Raw genomic sequence first — 20,069 nt, 5'->3', positions numbered from 1 at the left:
AGGATTCGCAGATGTTCAGTGTTGCCGTTGCAGTTTTTTTTATATCCCATATATGCAAGTTGTAAATTAAGAAAGTAGTAATAGGCTTACACATTCTGTGTCATGACTTCTACAAAATGTTTGGATTGTAATAATTTCGCTGTCACAGAGTCATATTAAATTTGTATGCATTAAATCAATACATAATTTAGTATTAAAACACGTGCAACTGTTTTATTTGAGTCTTATTTTACCTTTAATCAAATAATCAATAATCGGAATTTTTCAATTTGATCTAAAACTTATTCAGAAGTAATATTTTGAAAATTGTATAGACAGCCTTTTGCAGGAGAGTGTGATGCAAAATAGCACAAGCCACGAGACTGATACACACTCTTGGAACAATTGACTTGCGTAATATTCCTTTTATTAAATACAAAACTGACGAAAACAGTTAAAACTTGTATTTTTTTGCTTTAACAAAACTGAAAAAACAATGACTAAAACGGTACGCCATACTTTATTTAAGACGCGTATGAATACAGTTTATGTAAATTAACGTGTAAACATTTCAACCGGGAAAACACAGGTTTTTGAAACGCTTACTTTAAAGTGATATTATGGGTATCTAGCAGTTTATAGGTGTTTGGTGTTTTCACTTCATATACACTTTTATTTGTTAATGCAGCATCAACATACTAAAACAATATCCCGGAAAGAGAAAAATAATGCATGTGAATATCAACCGTACTTTCGTTTGACAACTGATCATGCATGTACGATGTGAACCTAAATTTGGTTTTATTGCAGATTCGTTCATACGACACAAAGACACAATTTTGTTTTACGGATCATTTCGGCTTACAGGACTGGGTGGGTCACGTAAGAATATGTAATATAAAATATATTTTCATAAACAACTGGTAGCAAGATGAGTTGCAGATAATTGGCCAGTAACCACATTTTAACTAATTCTTTTGACGGGTATTTTGACCTGTTAATTATTTTCAGCTCAATTCAACAGTGCACAATGCCCATAATATCACTTTAATGACATCGTTAATCCAATATTTATAACAAATAAGTTGACAGCTTTAAATCAACGTTTATAACAAAAACGTTCAAACGATATGCACTTCCACTTCTATTATTCCTTTTTTCTTTTTTTGTAATAATATTGTAAACATGTGTTTCTTGTTGATTTAATAATGAACATTCAAACACTAGCTTTAACCGCAATATTTGCCTTTTAAAAAATACAAGTAGTTCATAGATTAATGATTCTTTTGTGTATACTTATGTTTTGAAGTTAAACGCGTTTATCGATTGAACACATTCAATGAGATGAGATACGTCATCTGTGAATGTACATGTAAGAAAGTTGTTAAATGACTGTGTGTAACTATGATTTACACTTAAATACATGCGACATGGTTACAAGAGTTACTTTGTTTACTGGAGAAATAACTTGCAAACACACTTCAAATTTACTTAAATGTGATTCAATTTAGCTGGACATTACGTGTGTATATACTTTGGACTATATGAAGATTTGTGTTTAAGTTTTGTTTAGTTATAAATGGGCAAAGAAACCATATTATTTGAGTTAAATCAAATATCTTGAGATCAAAAGCTTCAGCTGGCAACACAATGGTGAACTTTTTGCAGTCTACCATTCAAAAAGACTGGGTTTCAGACACATAAATGTGTTCGGACCGCGAAGACAGAAATCTGCAAGAATCTGCTATTGTGAATCGTGTGTGACGTTTTCCAACAAGTATCCTCATTGAAGAGGTGATATGAAGAAACGGCCAGTTGCCAAGAAGGTGGACAAGTTTCTTGTTAAATGTGATGTTCAAAAAGAAGAAAACCTGGCAATATGTTTCAAAGACCATAACCACTGTGCTGCATTCAATGTGCTTTCCTACATCACAGGTATTGAAACCAAATTTGCACATAAGAGCATTTAAGAGAAAACGTGTATGATTTCACTAATGTGAACTGAACTTGAAAACTTTTCCAAAAATATAATTTAATAAGGTAAGTTAATAATATGAATAATATGGATGTGTAAAATGTTATTTTAAGACACGTCCATGGTTGTGGAATTATTGCAGGCAGTCTACAGTTATCATCTTAATATTAAACGGGTAATATATTTAAGTCTTATCAGGAATTTCGATAGATTTTGAAAACAAGATGTCAAATGACAATGTTCTACATTTTCAGCGGTAAATTGAAATGTTTAGGGGTCAAAATGTTGCGCCAATATCGATTTTGACTATATATATTTGTAAAATGCTCTGCAAATGGTGTATTGAAAAAACTTAAGTGGAACACAATGTGGACAAAATAAATTATATGATACAAAATTGATTGGTGAAGCTGTAATAAACTAATTGTTTTGCATAAGTTATGAATTATTTTTTGTTATAAAAACAACACGTTATTTTACAGGCCATGCAAACCAGGTATTGTTTACATCAAACTTGGTAAACAATTCAACCACAGACCTCAAACAAGTTTCATTTACTATCCAAACTACTCAGGCTGATATGAATAAGCTTCAATACAACCATGAGGCTAGCATTTGATCTCTGCAAAGTTAATTAAATAACCAGTTAACAAAGATACAAGGACCGAAGGTATAAATAGTTCCAACCTAAGACATGCTTATAAAGAAGACACTACAGGCAATGAAAGACACCAAACTGCAAGCCCCTTTTTAAAGTGATGTCGACAAATGTGCCACTTTTCAAGATGAATAGAAACAAATTAAAGGCTCTATCCAGGCCATTAGCGATCAAAGCAAACATAAACTATCTTTTATAGCCAGCATTACACGTCAGGATAAAATACAGCAGTTTGAAAATATCGGAAGGAGAACGTTGTTTCAGTTAATTCTTCAATAACTTTTCAGCCTTATATTGAAATTGTGCTTTACCTGCCCGAGCTGTTAGTTTTTGAGAGGATTGAACAAAGCCGCAAGCCATTGACAACGGGTGAAAATCCATACCAATTAATAAGGTTAAAAGGGAAGTCTTAGTATGATATAACCGTACAAGGTGATTCAAAGAAAGAGTCGTTTTACTATGCCAATGGCATTTGTGTTCTCCATAGTGGACTGGTCGTGGTTGCAAACTCGTATAATCATAAAGTCAAGCTGCTTAACAAAGCAGAACCAGCTGCTTAGTCGCTATATGGTATCTGAAAAGCCAAAAGGAATTTGTCAGATAACACCAAATCAGTTTGTGTTAATTTAGTTTCAGAGGTGCAGTTTATCAAAGTCAACAACAGCCAGCTGGTGACAGAAAGACAGCTTCAGTTACAACATAAATGTGCCGGTATTGCCAATTACCAGGGAGACCTGTTGGTATCATCCGGTACAGCACTGCACACGTACTCACTGAATAGTAAACTAGCCCGAAAACTGTACGAGAATAAAACAGATCCTTTTACACGGGTATGAATTATGTTGAATTTATTTTTATAACCAAGAAATGTATATTGACTGTCACAACATGACATGTCTATGAAAAGAAGGTGCATTGCTATTAAAAGAACAGTTTCGTGCATGCTCTTTATATTGTTTGTTAGTAAATAAACTTTCGAACATGAAATATAAAAAAACACCTTCTTAATGTGAATATAATTATGAAAGCCTTCTTTTGTAGCTGGTAAAAAGGAAACAGGTATGACAGGTTTTTTTTAACATTAGTGACATATTGTAAATGTCACGCGAACATCTTTAGTAATAATTGTATACTCACATATATTAAGTAAGTTTTTGTCATTTTAGTCATACTTATGTTCAAATATTGTAATCATGTATTATGTTTTACATTAGGTAGTTGTGAAATGATCCCGACAGGTGACAGGTTGTTCGTAACCAACCCCACTCAGCACACGCTTCTAACCCTACTGGCAATCCCTTTATAAAACATTACTCAAATAAGCGATCAGGTCCAGTCATGTCCTACTTGTTTTAAATATTACTTCAACCATTACACATTGTTAAACATTATTTCAGACATTTCAGGTGATCAGTAAATTAGCTAACGTTTCTTTTGGTTCAATTCTTTATCTCTATTAAGTGCATATACTCATGCATGTAACTGTCCACTGCCATTATGTAATCAAATGTAGAAGGAAGGGAAACCTTAATTATTTCTACAGAGCAAATAATCACACAATATATGTCACTAGGTTGGAATGAAACCGCAATATTATGATGTGTAGTAATTAAATTCAAATATATTTTTTACAATGTTGACGAGACCTGCATATAATATCCTATGTTTCAAACATCAGTCCTCGTGCATTCAAATATTTACCCATGCTTCAGAACTTCCCGGTATCATGTGTATCGGATCTTTAAGTTAAAAACGTTTTTTTCTGATAATATAGCGTCCGTTCCGCCATTTTAATGTTACATCATACCAGTCGATTGATGTTTTGTTTTAAAAGTGTTCACTTTCCTTTGATTTGAAACAATAAAAACATATCCCAGCATAAAACTCAGAATTGTATGCTTTAAGAGAGACAAGACCTATTGTAATCTTAGTTTCGGGAACAGCTACTGCCCACCCATTAAGTTGTGTTCAGTATTCCTGCGCGAAGAAAAGCAGTTCTGAAGTTTTACTATTTAAATGTTTCTTTGATTTCCAGATTATTTCATCTGAAATGTATTATAGTTATATTTTTATTGAACACATAAAACACTTTTAAGGAACTCATTTTAAATTTTGAAACATTAGAACAAGTTTATTCAACTTTTAACTTGCTAGGAACAAGTATATTTTAATTTGATAGTAACTGTCAAGTTCAAAAACTTAAATTGTTCATTTAAGTTTGTCTTAGATTTAATTGTTTTAATATTCAACTGCTAGATCAAATAGTCAACATGTTCTAGGGAAAACATATTGTGTTTATTCTAATGTTTATAGTGCAATTGCTCAATGATGCGCCCCTAAAGAGTTCCATGCTGCAAATATTTTGTTCATTGCTTTGCACTAATTGAGCATTTGCAGACATTTCATCCCTGTTGTGCAAGTCCTTTATCTGCATTTTTAGGACTGGTCTTTCGCTTTGCTCGCTCGAAGATGTGGCTGACTGATACTTGGCGAGCAGTTTTTTTTCTGATTTACACGTAGGTTCTGTTAGAGCTGACAGGGTGTTGCTCATCGACTTTTTCTGTGTAATATTGCAGCCACGGTTGTATGAACGAATAGAGGCCTCGTTTCGGTGACTCATCATGAACATGATGTGACGAGCTTCATAGCCAGCATCAATCATGGTTTGGATCACTGTCGCTCGCAAGCAGTGACCAGTGTAATTATGGGAACGCTTGGCACTGGTTCTGATATTCTTCATAAAGTTTTCAAAAGACCGTTTTGCTAATGGTTTCTCTGTGTACCATATATTTGATGATTCTGGGTGAAGAATGACGTTGTTGTCATATTGATTGAAGCGCAGGGTTGGATTAGGACTTTCCAACAAATAATTTCACAATCTTCACTGGACACAAACATTCACCTGTGGCATAGATTCGCTTTTCAGACATGAGATTTGTTGAGCTTGCCCCCCCCCTTGGCGGTTTTTCTGTTTGATTTCTTGGTTTAAGAATATATACTGCGAGTCTGAATCCCTATTGAAGTCAAGGCTATTTTTCATCAGTTGATGGTTGAATTATGTGCCCCTAGTAACAAAATGCATTGCGATCACGTATCATGCTGCTTTTCATAGTATACCTGGAGAGTTTTCATACTTCTGGTCTTCTTTTGTCAGGATTTCTTTATGCTGTGTAGGACTTGACAGCCCAGCTTCTGTCCTGCTTTTAAGAAACCCATCAAGCGTGCGGTTGCTCCGTACAAACACAATATCTCGAACTATATCAATGTTTCTGCAGATATCCTAAAGATACCTGTTAATGGCGCTACTGATATTGACCAATGTGTTCCTGTGGTCCTGTGGTATTCATTGCTGTGGTTCTTTGGCAGTGACTGCTCTCTTTTTTCGTTGGGTTGAGGCGTATCCTCGCAATAAAACTTGCGCAGTTTTTCAGGCAAATTTTCCTTTCCCACTGTCTCTAGATCTATGTTCTCGCCATATACCTCCTGATGCAAGTCTGAAAAATAGACACTTAATTAATAGTGATTTTATATAAAGAAAAAAATATAAAATTATTAATTGTAAACACACACTGTTGTTGCATTCCCAACAGGTCTTAAAAGTTATTTTTATCTTTAATTTGGGTTATTTTTTTACTGTCAGATTAAAGGGGCACATTTTTGTTATCTGTAGAACGGCATTTTATTTTTAGGAACACATTTAAATAATGTAAACAACTTATTAGATGAGTTCTAATAAAAAAACTCGTTTTTTATGAAAATTCTGTAAAATATTAGTTTGAATAGCTGCTAATGAAAAAAAAAGACTTTAAAAGGTACTACTGTATGCGCTTGTATGATGTTGACTTGTCGTCTTGTATAACTATTGAGAAGACATTTTGATTATTATATTGATGCATAATTATAATCACCAAATTCCTTTGTGAAACCGATTGATAATAAACGGACGCATTCAGGTTAGTGTGATTTTTATTTTAGAGTTATTACAACTTGGTATATTATTTCTTGAAACAATTTAATGCCCCATTGTGTGTTTTTCTTAGTAGCTGTAGCCTGGTGCTTTGTCTCTAAGCTATCAATACCCACCTCTGCCAGCCACTTGAACCTTTTTTGCTGAGGTCATAATTAGATTCAGTCTCATTTTTGACTCACTCATTGTCCTGTTCATGTACATGTACCACTGTCTCTGATTTGCTGGTTTCTTCAAATTTTACAATGTTATTTTCAAGCGAGTTTATTAATAAATCGCCAAGATCATTTTTTGCAAAATATTCATTATCTGAATCGGATAAAGAATCATACAACGATCCTTAATCGACGTTTCCGTAGTTTGCATTAAATTCCGCCATTCTTATGCCTACCAATTTTGACGCAAACGAACGATTTACTTTCGGTTTTGAAAATGACATATTTTTATACAGCTATGTATATATATTATATAATATATAATTGGCGTTTTTTTTTATATATATTTATAGGTTTTATTAAAAGTCGTTGTTTATCAATTTACTTTTTCTTCAGTTTTGCTTTTGTTTCAAATGAAACATCAAAGAAACAAAAATAAACAAACGGGTTATGTGTATTCATGTTTGTTACTATATTTACGAATGTAGTGCGGCCAAGGTACTGGTCACTGTATTACTACGCGTCAGCGTCTTGTAAACATTGGTCTGATTTTAGAAGCTCCGCCTTCGAAGGCGGTATCGCCTGCTTACGGGTTATGCAAAATGAAGTCGTTAATTTTTCTACAAAAAATTAAGAGTGAATGTATAGATATTAAACATAAATGCAACTGACGTTAAGTAAACTAACGTCATTACTATTTCCTGATATAAAAGTTTCGGACACATTATGTTTAGCCAAACTTATTTTTGTGTTACCTAATGTCACGTACACCTTGATTTTCAGCCATTATTAATGTTTCGTTTATGTTCGTATACGTTGTATGCAAGTAGTATTTTATCAGATATTGTACTTGTTTATCCCAAAAGAAGACAGTGGACTCTTACAGTAGCGTATTGTGGTTTCCATGAATAAAATAGAATCCCGGGTATCGGTCCTCGCGGATATTTGTTAATATGCTATGTTCGGCACTGGCTAACATTTGTTCCCACGCTATTTTGAGATTCAGGGCATTGGTCCCTACTTTAGTTAACTTTTCTGAGATACATTGTTCAGATACCACGAACATCGTTCCTACGTGTTTTTTCGCATTCGTTCCTAGGTAATTTTTAATAAAAATGTTGCCTATAATAAACATTAAACGTATACGAATTCGTTCCGTTGAACTCATACGTATGAATAAATCTAGCACAATAAATATAGTGTCCGCAAACGTCTGGCAACTCTTGTGTACATTTTGTTTGCTTTGCTGCTAAAAGAGTATGTAAACTTTAACATGGGTTGCCTATATCAGGATGAGTTAATTTAACACGAAACAAAAATATGAAGACTCTTGTCTTCAAAACAAAAAATATGATGAGAACACAATTAATTCAAACAGAGGTGCATATCAATACTTATATGGAATCAAACAAATTAACGACTAACCAAACAAAACTGATACTTTCGCGAACAAAGGTGACTAAGAATTCGTTTATAGAAGACTATAACAATGGGTTAATGATGCTGAGTCAGCTTGTTTCCATAAATCACTTGATATCTTTCAAAATTATTTCGGCAGTGTTTTTTACATTCACAAATAACGAATAATTCAGTTTTGAAATATTGAGAGTTTTTAAGAAAACAAACACGTACCTTTGAAGGAAAAAAATGATTAAATTATTGCTATCGTGTTTTTACAATGTTATTACGTGCTTTAGAAATATTGCGTAGACGTAGACACACGGAAATCTCTCATCATTCCGGCTTTCATCGATATCAATCGGAATACTATCGAAATGTAAAAAACATACATTTTGGCAAGCCAGATTTATAGGCAATATAAATGGCTTCAGATTTACGAAGACCTAAGATGTTTATTCTAAATTCATGTTAAAATAACTTTTTTCGAAACAATTGCTCTAATAATCGTGTGATTAAGGGGTCATGCTAAATTATAAATTAAAAAACAAAGTGGTTAATGAAACAATTAATAACGTTTGATGATAAGCATGATCATCAATGTAAATGAGTGTTATTACCACGCGTCGAACATTTTCTTCACAGCGAAGCTGATAGCTTCAAAGAACGACGCAAACTAAGCAGTTTATCAGTAATATGCAGGTTTACGAATCACACAAAACATTTACTTATAAAACGCAATACACCGTACTTTTCACAGTGCGAAAAAAAGTGCAAGAACTCCAAAATGATTCAACACATTCATATCTTGTCAGCTACACTTCACACATAAAATCTTAATCAGGATGCACTATTTGTCGAACAGTTATCATCGAGTTCAATTGTCAAGTACGTAAACATCTTGTTTTGGACTTCAAATATTTCAAGCGCCCGCAGTGTAGGGGATAATCTCTTCTATATTATGATATTTTTTAATTAATTTCCCTTTTTTAGAATTAGATTTACATTGTTCAACATTGTACAGAAGTTACATTATTGTAAAAGTGTTACCTATTGTAATATTAAATACATATTTTAGTCTCATTTGTCTGTAAACTAGTTTCTCGGGTATGGCGTAAACAATTTATTTGTAAACTATAAATAATCATTAAGTTTATAACAAAACATATGCCAAGTTTAGTAAATAATTCAACACCCCTCCCAAGAAACAAGATAAATTTATGTGTTCTACAATCATCGCATTGGTTGTTAGGAGTGAAAGGAGACTCGTATCTAGGTAAACAGGTCAAGGGTCAATGATACATTTTAAACATTTAAGTTTAATTCTCTTTGACAGAGTGCTTACAAAAACCAGCTCCAGTCGGTTTATGAAACCCTTATTGATTTTCTTGGCTGATCAATAACTTCAGACGCGGTCGATAAATCCCGTACGTATCGTTGTATTATCGAATTGAATTACTGTTTTGAAATGTCACGTCGTTTTCGCGTTTTAAAATGTTTATATATAGTTTAACGTATATTTATACATTCCACATTGATAAAAAAAGGCTGTTGGATGTTAAATGTGTATTGTCTCTCATGAAATAGTTTGATAAACATACAATTAATGTTTGAAGTATTTTTTTAAATTATATATCTCTTACTCAACGGCCATAAATGATATTGGTAGGTTCTTGAGCACACACTACACCATGCCTTTATAAAGAAATAACATATATGGATGTGGAGATTTTAAGGTATCGGGTTTGATAAGTTCAAAGTGCGTCTGGCAATAACAAAGTCAAATTGTTGTCCTCATGTGACAACAATATTGTGTGTTCACCTTTTTCAAATAAAGACGTTAAACCATCATTTTGAACTTAATCATATTTCGAGCGACCGTTGATGAACAACACGTAATTACTTGTGGCGAAAACAGTTGTGTTTTTATCATCGTGTTAACATGTGTAATTGGTGCTCAGTTACGATAATACGATATTAAGTATTGCGTCGTTAGGTAAGTGTGTAATGACTGATAAAAGAAACGTAAACCATGGTAATCGTGTTTGAAAAACCGTGTTGTTAGTAATGGAGTTAGTATATTTATTAACATACAATATATTGACAAGTATTGATAATTTAAATAAATGTAGATAAAAGGATATAATGCATAAGATAGTGTGATACTATATACAATTATAATTTGCGGACATCATTACAAGGCAACAGACTGAAAAAAGGACTACGACTGACATATATATATTCCTTTAATACGGACTCATCTTAATAAGAATACTTACAATTGAGCTGCATCATTAGAAGAGAAACCATATAAGAGCATATGATCCTTTATTTATAGCAATTGACCAACTGCAAATAATGTCTGACACAAACCAAACATACTCGATATGATTCACATATAGTCAAATACACAAACAAACAAGAATACATGAATCAAACTGGGAACACCGCATTGGAAGGGTCGATGCAAAGCAATGGTTGTTTAAACCAGTTATAAAAACTCTAAACATAAAATGTTCCACTGAGTTGCTGGTAAAACTTTTAATGACAATACCACCCAACCTAAACGCATCACAATTTAATTAAAATAGCAATAAAAGACAATGCATGTTAATGTTATAGCCGTTGAACTACCTCATGATTGGTTGATAACAATAACGATATAATTATTACTGTTTACGGCTCGAATAAGTGAATGAAATTAAAACAAATATCAACTTCATCGTGCCGTTGATTTTAATTGTCATAGATATAAAAATAATAAAGAATATATTCGGATGAGAGTCATGCAATTTCGCTCAAAATAGCAACCCAGCTTAATATATAACACAGTTAAAGGAAATGCTCAATGTCAGAGTAGGGTGATTACATACTAACCTAAAAAACATGGGAAATGCGTATTAAGAATATATTACCTACTGTGCACCTTCATTGTCATAGCCACTGCATTTTGAAGTGGAAACTTCTTATGTTCGTCATGGCCTATTTGAAATGTATGTGTATTCACCTTCGTGAACGTTTGCTGATGCAGATCTAGATCTGACTGCCGTTGCAGAGTCAGTCATGTCGTAGTCGTTGCTTGTTGATGCGACAAGAATACGTTCCTTACCTCCAACATGCTCGTAATCATCATTTACGCTTGCTAGTGTTGTATTTTCTTTGCCGCTTACCGAAGCCGTGTCATAGTGATTGCTTGTTGGTAGGTCAAGCATCTGACAATGACCTTGTTCATGGTTATAATCACCACGACGTTCGAGTTTGAGCTTGTTATAAACTTTGTCCGGATCCGTCTCAGTTTTTACTACCTTAGTCGTTGTGTAATAGTAATCATTGTTGTCGCCTGTGACGTTTCCTCGCGGTTCTACATCATTTATAGTATGGTAAATGACTGCATCTACAATGGCTATATTTGAAACGTTTGCTGTACTCTTATGGTCGAGAGACGCTCTCAAATCTAAGTGGGGTTATAACTGCACGATGACAGACACATCGGCTTGACAAATATTCATGTTGTTAGCAGGTATTTAGTAAAAAATAGGAGTGCGTTTCACTAAGATGCGTACGCAAATAGTTTCCGTAAATATTTGCGTACGAAAATGTTGTTCTCAAAAACGCGTTTCACTAAACAGCGTAAATTAACGCTGTGCGTAAATTCTGGCGTACATTTACGTCACATATGAACTTCGCGTAAATCAGAAAAATTGGCGTAAATCCGGAAGTGTCATGGCTGCCGTTGCTGAAGCGTTCGCATTACGCGAGATTCGTCCTCGAATATTCCGAGCACGAATCGACACCTTAAGCTATCTGAGCGAAAAGCAAATCGTTGAGAGGTATCGTCTGTCGACGGAGGGTATAATTTACCTCGAGGAGTTAATTCGTGCCGATTGCGAGCCTATGAGTGACAGGAGTCACTCACTGAACGTCAGAACAAAGGTCGGTGTACGTTGTTTGTTTGTCTTTTCGAACATGAATACCATAATAATTATATATTATAATCCTTTTTGTGCAATTTAGTACCACATAACCGACACCTGTTTTCGTTGTTATTTCCCTTGAATACACGGACGCCATATTGTTGTGAACGAAAAGCTGATGTGGCATCTCCACAATTTAGTTTGGAATTTTATTCTTGTTTGTTTCTCTATCTAAAAAATATAAGTCTTAACATAATATACCGTAGGACATGCGCGAAATGCATTGATTCATCTGCTTCTTATGGTACGAGTTTATAGAACTTCAGTTGAATTTTTTTTAAGAGTAACTGATTTTGACAGTGACATTTGTGTGTGTGTGCTATTTATTAATATTATTTACAAACAAACTTGTGTTTGTGTAGTCCCATTTAATACTTATTTCTGAACAAACGTGGGTAAACTATTGTTCAGGAAATTTAATAAAGGTTATATATCACATTAGTCATTTTGAGAGACAAATTTTATTAATATTTTTTATTGGATTGCATGGGTCTCTTTTTCAGCTCCTTGTTACACTACGCTACCTTGCCCAAGGAGATTTTTATAGCGAGGTTGGACATCTGCATGGAGTCAGCAGGAGCTCTGTGTGCCGGTGTATTTAACAGGTGTGTCTTAACCCTTTGCATGCTGGGAAATTTGTTGTCTGCTAAAATGTTGTCTGCTAAATTTCTAAAATAAGCATTTTCTTCGATTTTTTTTTCAAAGAATACTTTCAGAATAGCAAACAGTTTGGATCTTGATGAGACGCCACGTTTTGTGGCGTCTCATCTGGATCCAAACTGTTTGCAAAGGCCTTCAAATCCCGGTTCCAGCGCTCAAAGGGTTAAGAAAACTTTATTGTGAAAACATTCTCCTAAATTAATTAAACAATTTTCAATTAAAAGCTGTTTAATTCTTCTGCGGTTGAAACGCATCATTGCTAAAACGAACTTAGCTTAAGTATGCCACTAACCAGACTGACATATTCCAACCTACAGCGATATAATGGTTAATGAACGTTTTGCTGATAAAAATGGTTTTATGGCGTTTGTACCCTTAAGGCAAAAAATGCACAAATTATGTCCGTTTCCAGCATCTTATTTGCATAAACTCCAAAGCTTTATTAATAAATTAGATGCCCTAACATTCATGAAGCGACTATTTATTACTGCTATTTACTATTGTGTAAACTGATATATGTTCTAATGAATTCATTGAATTAATTGAAAAAAAGGAATTATTTGCATATATGAATAACATAAGCACATTCTTTGTGGAGGCCATCTTCTTCATCAAAAAATAAAAACCAGTCGATTGTAATAAAGATTATAATATGAGACATTCTATAACTTTCAGGTTATAAGTGCCATTAACCGAAACCTGAACAACATCACCTTCCCAACATCTTTGCATGACCTTGCTGCAACAAAACAGAAGTTCCATCGTGTAGCAGGAATCCCGAATGTTATAGGCGCTGTGGATGGAACACTGATCCCAATTCAAGCTCCATCTGAAAATCCTCAGACGTATGTGTGCCGAAAAGGATACCATGCTGTAAACATTCAAGCTGTTGTGGATAGCAGCTTAAGGTTTGTTTATTTTGTTGTACCCCATTGGTAGGGAGAGGGGGGGCTATATGTGTTGTTTTCTAAGCATAATGCTTGTGCGTAAATTGTCATCCCTAATCACGGACAACAATTTACGCTTTAAATGAATTTATTGTTTAAATGATGTAAGAGACATATAATCTTATCGAAAATCTAGTTTAGGCGAAATGTGTCGTCCCTGATTAGCCTGTGGGGACTGCACAGGCTTATCTGGGCTGACACTTCACGCACATGCATTATGCCCAGTTTTCTCAGAACGCCACAAATATGGCAGTCACTCTGTCATGGGAAAGAATTACATCGATATCTCCATGGTGGAGGTCACACTTTGTACTAATTCCTTAGAAATGTCATTAATTATCTTCTCTTTTTTTGTGAAGACAACATGCAAAATATTCTGTTTCAATGTGTCATGTGGAGGTATTCATCACGTCTATGACAAAGCTCTAGTTTGGTTTTGTTCCCTTAGAACCAGTTTCAATAACGACATAGATGTTTGTATTTAAATAAAATTACATTACTAATTGTATAAACCTTTTTCATATAGTTATAATAATTATGTCTTTCTTTTGTTTTTTAAATAATCAACAATAAAGTACATTATTAACTTAAGGGGCATATTGACAGTATTAACCTATATAAATGCTAACATTAAGTATAGCACAAAGTCCAATTTTACTAATATAAGAAAATGAGGAACACTACTGTATTGATGAAATAATTATTACAATAACTTAAAACACCTAAAAATATTATTCCCAACACGATTCGAACTCTAGCTCAACAAAACTTCTAATTTTCAATGAATATTTTGTACACTGAAGTATTGTTAAAAGTCCATTTTAGTCTGTTAGCATGCGGATTGAAATGCACTTTTAAGCATTTGATACATTGTCATAAATATGCACAGGTTTACCAATGTCAATGCAAAGTGGCCTGGTTCAACACACGATGCCACAGTATTTGATAACTCTTCACTGAAGGACCACCTTGCTATCAACAAGCCAGGATGGCTATTGGGAGATTCTGGTTAACCATTGAGAGAATACCTGATAACACCCAAGGTATTTTCCTGGATTGTAGGTTTTTGTTATCTTCTTGTTGTATTAAAGGGGCATACTGACGGCTTATGCTCTACAATATAATCGACAATAAAATAACCTTTTGATCAGTAATTGAAATAAATGGAATTTTGTCAGTACAGAGCTATTTTCTCAGCAATTATTGCATGGAATGTAATTAAACTAAAATTAATGTGAATCATCATAATGCGGTGGTTCATTACAGTAGGCTCGACTTCGTATTTTAAGAGTATTGTCCTCTTAATTGATTGAAATTCAGTATTTTTTTCTGCCATGAGCTATTTGTAAATAACTATTGTACGAAAGATCATGAAATTTAAAATAAATCTTCAGTTTAGTGGCATATTATGGTGCTAAATATAGATTTTTGGTGTTCATTTCTAGAGTTATGGACCTTTAAATGACTGAAATTGAGCATTTTGTCTGTCTCGGCTGTAGTATGGAATTTAATGAAATTCAAACTAAATGTGTGTTATCATCCTAAGTGTATTCAGGATGATTATGTCTTTTCGGAGTTGTACCTTTTATTGATTAATTCAGATTGTTTATGAACTACTTTGCAATTTGTAATGGTTGAAATGAATTTTCCATTTGTTTTAGAACAACCCACAAACAGCACAAGAATTGGGATTCAACGGGGCTCACAGCCGAACTCGAATTTGTGTTGAAAGAGCATTTGGACTTTTGAAGGCTAGATTTAGGTAAATTTGAGTGTTTGTTCAAATTGCATACTTAGTATATTATAAATAAGTATTATGTTTTTCTTAAAATTGTGTAGCTTGGCAGAATTAATGTCAGTTTTTTTCATGTTGATTTATGTACATGTATCACTATTTGTTAACTCTTTTTTTTTAAAGCAATTTATAATAAAACGGGTACGTGTAATGCATGCCAATAACTATTGTTATCAAATAAGAAATATTGTAAGGACTGTATTTAAATCTTTAGCTTGAGTAGCCGGTCAAAATTGCAGGATTGTATTGCTTTATTTGATTACCATAGAACTATATATTTATATATTTCAATAACAAAATCTTCCAAATGTCTTTGAAGCATTGAATATTTCTGTGTATTTCCAAATTAGCACAATTCTAATTATGAGAAAACTGTCAAGTTTAAAAAACATGTTGAAAAACCAGTAAATTATTCCATTCTAATCTCTACTCGGAAGAGTAAAAAAACCGGTTGGGTCAGTTAGAAAAAATTATGGTCTGCCATGTTAGTGGTTCCATGAAAAAACAATTTCAGGTGTCTGCATAGAAGTGGTGGTGTCCTTCCATTCCGTCCTGGCAAGTGTATGGAGGTGGTTGTGGTATGTGCCAAACTCCACAATTTGTGCCTTGACCTCATGATACCTTTTGACAATGAAGAAGAAGAAGTGGACATTGATGAAGATCCACAGATTCTGTATCCTGAGGGCAACAATCAGCAATGCAGGCAGAGAATAATTGCAATGTTTTAAAGGATATGTTCTTATTACCTGCTTCATTGAAAATTCAAAGTCAGTCGAATGATACGCCTGCATTGTGTTCTGATTGACTAGGGCGTATCATTCGACTGGCTTTTAATTCCCACATGGAATTGTAATTATTTGGTTGATGTTGGTGATTATGTTCAGCAAGTGAAAATTTACATGTTTCACTATTGATTAAGGAAAATTAAGTATGTACTTGTAATTATAATTGTATGCCCCCTTTAAAAAAAAGGGGGTATAATGTTTTTGGCCTGTCTGTCTGTCTGTCATTGTGTGTGACTGTCCCAAACTTTAACCTAAGTTAAAGTTTTGTCATAATTTTTGCAGTATTGATCATAGCAACTTGATATTTGGCATGCATTTGTAACTCATGGAACTGCACATTTTGAGTGGTGCAAGGTTGAAATGGTTTCAAGTCATTAATTACAAGTACTGGAGTCCTGACGATTTATACTCTACTTAACACTGATTTAGCATAACAAATGACAAAAGGGCATCCACAGAAGTATGGATCTTCTTCAATTCTTCCAACTTCTGCTCTTCAACCTTTCGCATCTTCTGCATTTCCTCTATCTTCATTCGCTTTAGTTCGAGCTGCTGCTCTTGTAAGTTCATCAGCCTTTCCTGGTAAACTGTAACATCACCTGAATAACCGATTCAAACAATAACAGCGACATAAATTGACAAGAGTCCAGTAGCCAAGGCTCCTAAAATTTGTTGGGCTAATGGGTAAAAATGTTAAGTGTATAACCCTGCATTATAGTACATGTAAGAAATATTTAGGGACTTTATAGATATACCCTGTTATATTGAAATTTAGTAATCAGACTATTCATGCATCTGTCTACCTTTTCTCATTCCCACTTTCTTGAATAGTACACCCATATTGCATTTTTTGCGAAACTTTTCCTCAATAATTATTATAAAGTACTGTATTGTATAGTACGGTAGTGAGGAGGGAATAATCTCAAGCTTTCTGTAATTGATTGAAAGAGGTAGACGCATGTGCCTTTGTTATCAGAAATCTCATGCATAACAAATATTGTTAAATAACAATTTTTCAAATTACCTATTTTCCTTTTCTGTGGCGTCTTCTCTTTTTTGCCTGTAAAGTGATGTGAAACTTTTTTTTAATGTTCACTGGAAGGCATATAAGCATATTGGATATTATTTATTTCAATTTTGTAAACTTATGTTGTATTACACTTACTTGGTGTGGAACTCACACTGGCAGCTTTCTGACTTTGCTGACACTGAATATCTGCAAGTGTTGACAGCTTTCATGTTGTATCAAAATGAAATACTGTGAAAGGATATAATGCTATAATGTAAACTAATGTTCTAGGTGGGAGATGAGTACACACCTTTCAAGTTGACTCAGTCACTCTTAAATTCAAAGTTTTAAGTGTATTCACCAATTTCCTGTTTAAATGTTTGTTATACTATCTATTATACTTATGTACTAAACCATCATTCATGTAGTATTAATAAATTGGTGTGTTTGTCATTTCCGACCAAAAATGAAAACTGTTTTTATACTTAAGAATTTTATTGTTTAAATGAATTAACATTATCTTTTAAAGTTGATAAATCATGTTATATCCCTGTGTTTGAGTGTCACCACTGACCAGTTCGTAGATGGTCTGACCATAGGCGATATATGATTTTGTATGTCATTTTTTTTAAACATTGCGCAATAGTGCTTAAAGTTCGCTTTCAGTATTTTATGGTTAATTTCTTATGGCAAATTATATAGTGAGATCAGTGGGGGCAATCAAACTTGTAATATGTAATATAGTCTTTCACTGTACTGTGATATATGCGAATAAGTCTCATAACTCTAAGATTGTGCAAAGCTGTGTTAACTGATTTCCAGACTTTAGTGGAGACTATATAACTTTATGGTATTTGGAAGAGAGGTATTATGATGACTTATATGTTGATTTAATTTTCAAGTCTCTTTTAAGTTATAACTCGATACTTCCGAGTGGCAGCATTTTATTATTGTGCTTATGTTTGATTGTATATATGATGATGAGACTGTACTAAACTAATAAACCCTTTTTATCCCCCGCCAGAGGCGGAGGGATATTGTTTTGGCGTTGTCCGTCCGTCCGGCTGTCCGTCTGTCCGGCACTTTTGTGTCTGGAGCCATATCTTGGAAGTGCTTTGGCGGATTTCATTGAAACTTGGTATGAGTATATATATGCATAAGAGGATGATGCAAGCCAAATGGCATTGTACACCATCTGTTAAAAAGAGAGTTATGGCCCTTTGTATCTTGAAAAAATGCTTTTTACTATAGGCACTTTTGTGTCCGGAGCCATATCTTGGAAGTGCTTTGGCGGATTTCATTGAAACTTGGTATGAGTATATATATGCATAAGAGGATTATGCACGCCAAATGGCATTGTATACCATATGTTAAAAACAGAGTTATGGCCCTTTGTATCTTGAAAAAATGCTTTTTTAGTGTCAAATATAACACTTTGGTGTCCAGAAGTATATAGGCGGGGGATATCAATTCAACGAATTTGCTTTTGATTATTTTGATATTGCCAGTTTGATTTTTCTTATTTATATACAGCTACAATAATTACCACTGAGCTCAGGCGTGCTGTCATCAACCTTGTATTCTGGAAATAAAAACAGAAAGACATGCTTTAAAGTGTTCATGTCTTTTTCTATTTTGCGTATGCATTAAATGATAATAATGCAATACTTTTTATTATTAGAGTTTGTATTGGACAGCAAATTAAATATACTTAAATAAATTATTGAAATTTATTCGTAGGCTGTTGTATATGCAAAACAAGACAATATATGAAATACCGAATAGTGTCATCAACATATTGGTTAATAAGTTAATAAAAATTAATATTAATATATATCATATGACTTACCAATTACTGCAGACTTGGATGAGTTACCCAGACCATGCATTGATGCTATAATATAAATTTCATAAATTAAGTTTCATAAATGCAGTGCTCATGCAAATAAATCAATATATTGATCATAAACCGAACACAATTATAAATAACAACTTCCATGTATTTGTATTGCATAACATATAAATGTCACTTTTAAACAATTAACATTAATCTTTATATGTATACAATTGCATACAAAACAACTTTAATCTCAGCCAGTGCTTGTGGTATTTCATGGAATTATGGAATACCTGAAGAACTGGGCTTGAAGGTATCAAAACCATCTTCATGGCCATGTACCGATTCCAAAGGAAAGAGTTCCAGCATCTACAATTTAAAGGTAATTTTCTGGTTATCATACAAAGAATAATTATATTTAACACTCAGTAAATAACAAAAATAAATCTGAATATATAAGCGCTTTGGAAATTACCTTTTTTTCTAGAGGACTCAATTCCTCTGAAGGGGGTCCTCCACCCGTGCCCCGCTCATACTGCTCTTTCTTTTTTACGGGCCTTCACCTTCAGGTCGCTAACCTTCTTCTTGCATTCATCCACAGTTCGGCTTATTAAGCTGGTGCTGTTGACACTAAAAATGCAATTTCAGTCTAGCAAAAATTCGTAACATGTTATACTTTTACCACCAGCACCAGTTATAAGCTCTAAAAATGAAGAATTCATACATCTATTCAGATTTAATACTGTACAGTATCTTTAATTTAGCAATGACACTACATGCTTAAATTGTACGTTGTATCAGTTTAATGTCAAAACAGGGGCTTCAAATAAATTGATCAATCACCAGTTACTAAATAGTTTATATCTAATTTATTTTCTAAATTTTGTTTTGTTTCTTGAATGTTTGTGACGATATGATTAATCTGGGACT

At 33.6% G+C, this 20,069-nt stretch overlaps 1 protein-coding gene and 1 pseudogene across 1 annotated transcript; one reads left to right on the top strand and one right to left on the bottom strand.

Moving 5' to 3' along the window:
• Positions 1–1,778: 1,778 nt before the first annotated feature.
• Positions 1,779–19,035, top strand: LOC127859688 (putative nuclease HARBI1; annotated as a pseudogene).
• On the bottom strand, positions 16,708–19,504 carry LOC127861147 (uncharacterized). The gene is made up of 6 exons (XM_052399515.1): positions 19,433–19,504; positions 19,152–19,196; positions 18,849–18,884; positions 17,459–17,509; positions 17,318–17,353; positions 16,708–16,892 (listed from the first exon to the last, which is right to left on the bottom strand). The coding sequence occupies exons 2-6, from the start codon at positions 19,189–19,191 to the stop codon at positions 16,708–16,710; spliced, it is 348 nt and encodes a 115-aa protein (XP_052255475.1). The 5' UTR covers positions 19,192–19,196; positions 19,433–19,504.
• Between the last annotated feature and the right edge of the window lie 565 nt (positions 19,505–20,069).

The sequence above is a fragment of the Dreissena polymorpha genome, chromosome 15 (genome assembly GCF_020536995.1).
Source record: "Dreissena polymorpha isolate Duluth1 chromosome 15, UMN_Dpol_1.0, whole genome shotgun sequence".
NCBI classification, from domain to species: Eukaryota; Metazoa; Mollusca; class Bivalvia; order Myida; family Dreissenidae; genus Dreissena; species Dreissena polymorpha.
This window is presented reverse-complemented; position numbering and strand designations above follow the sequence as displayed.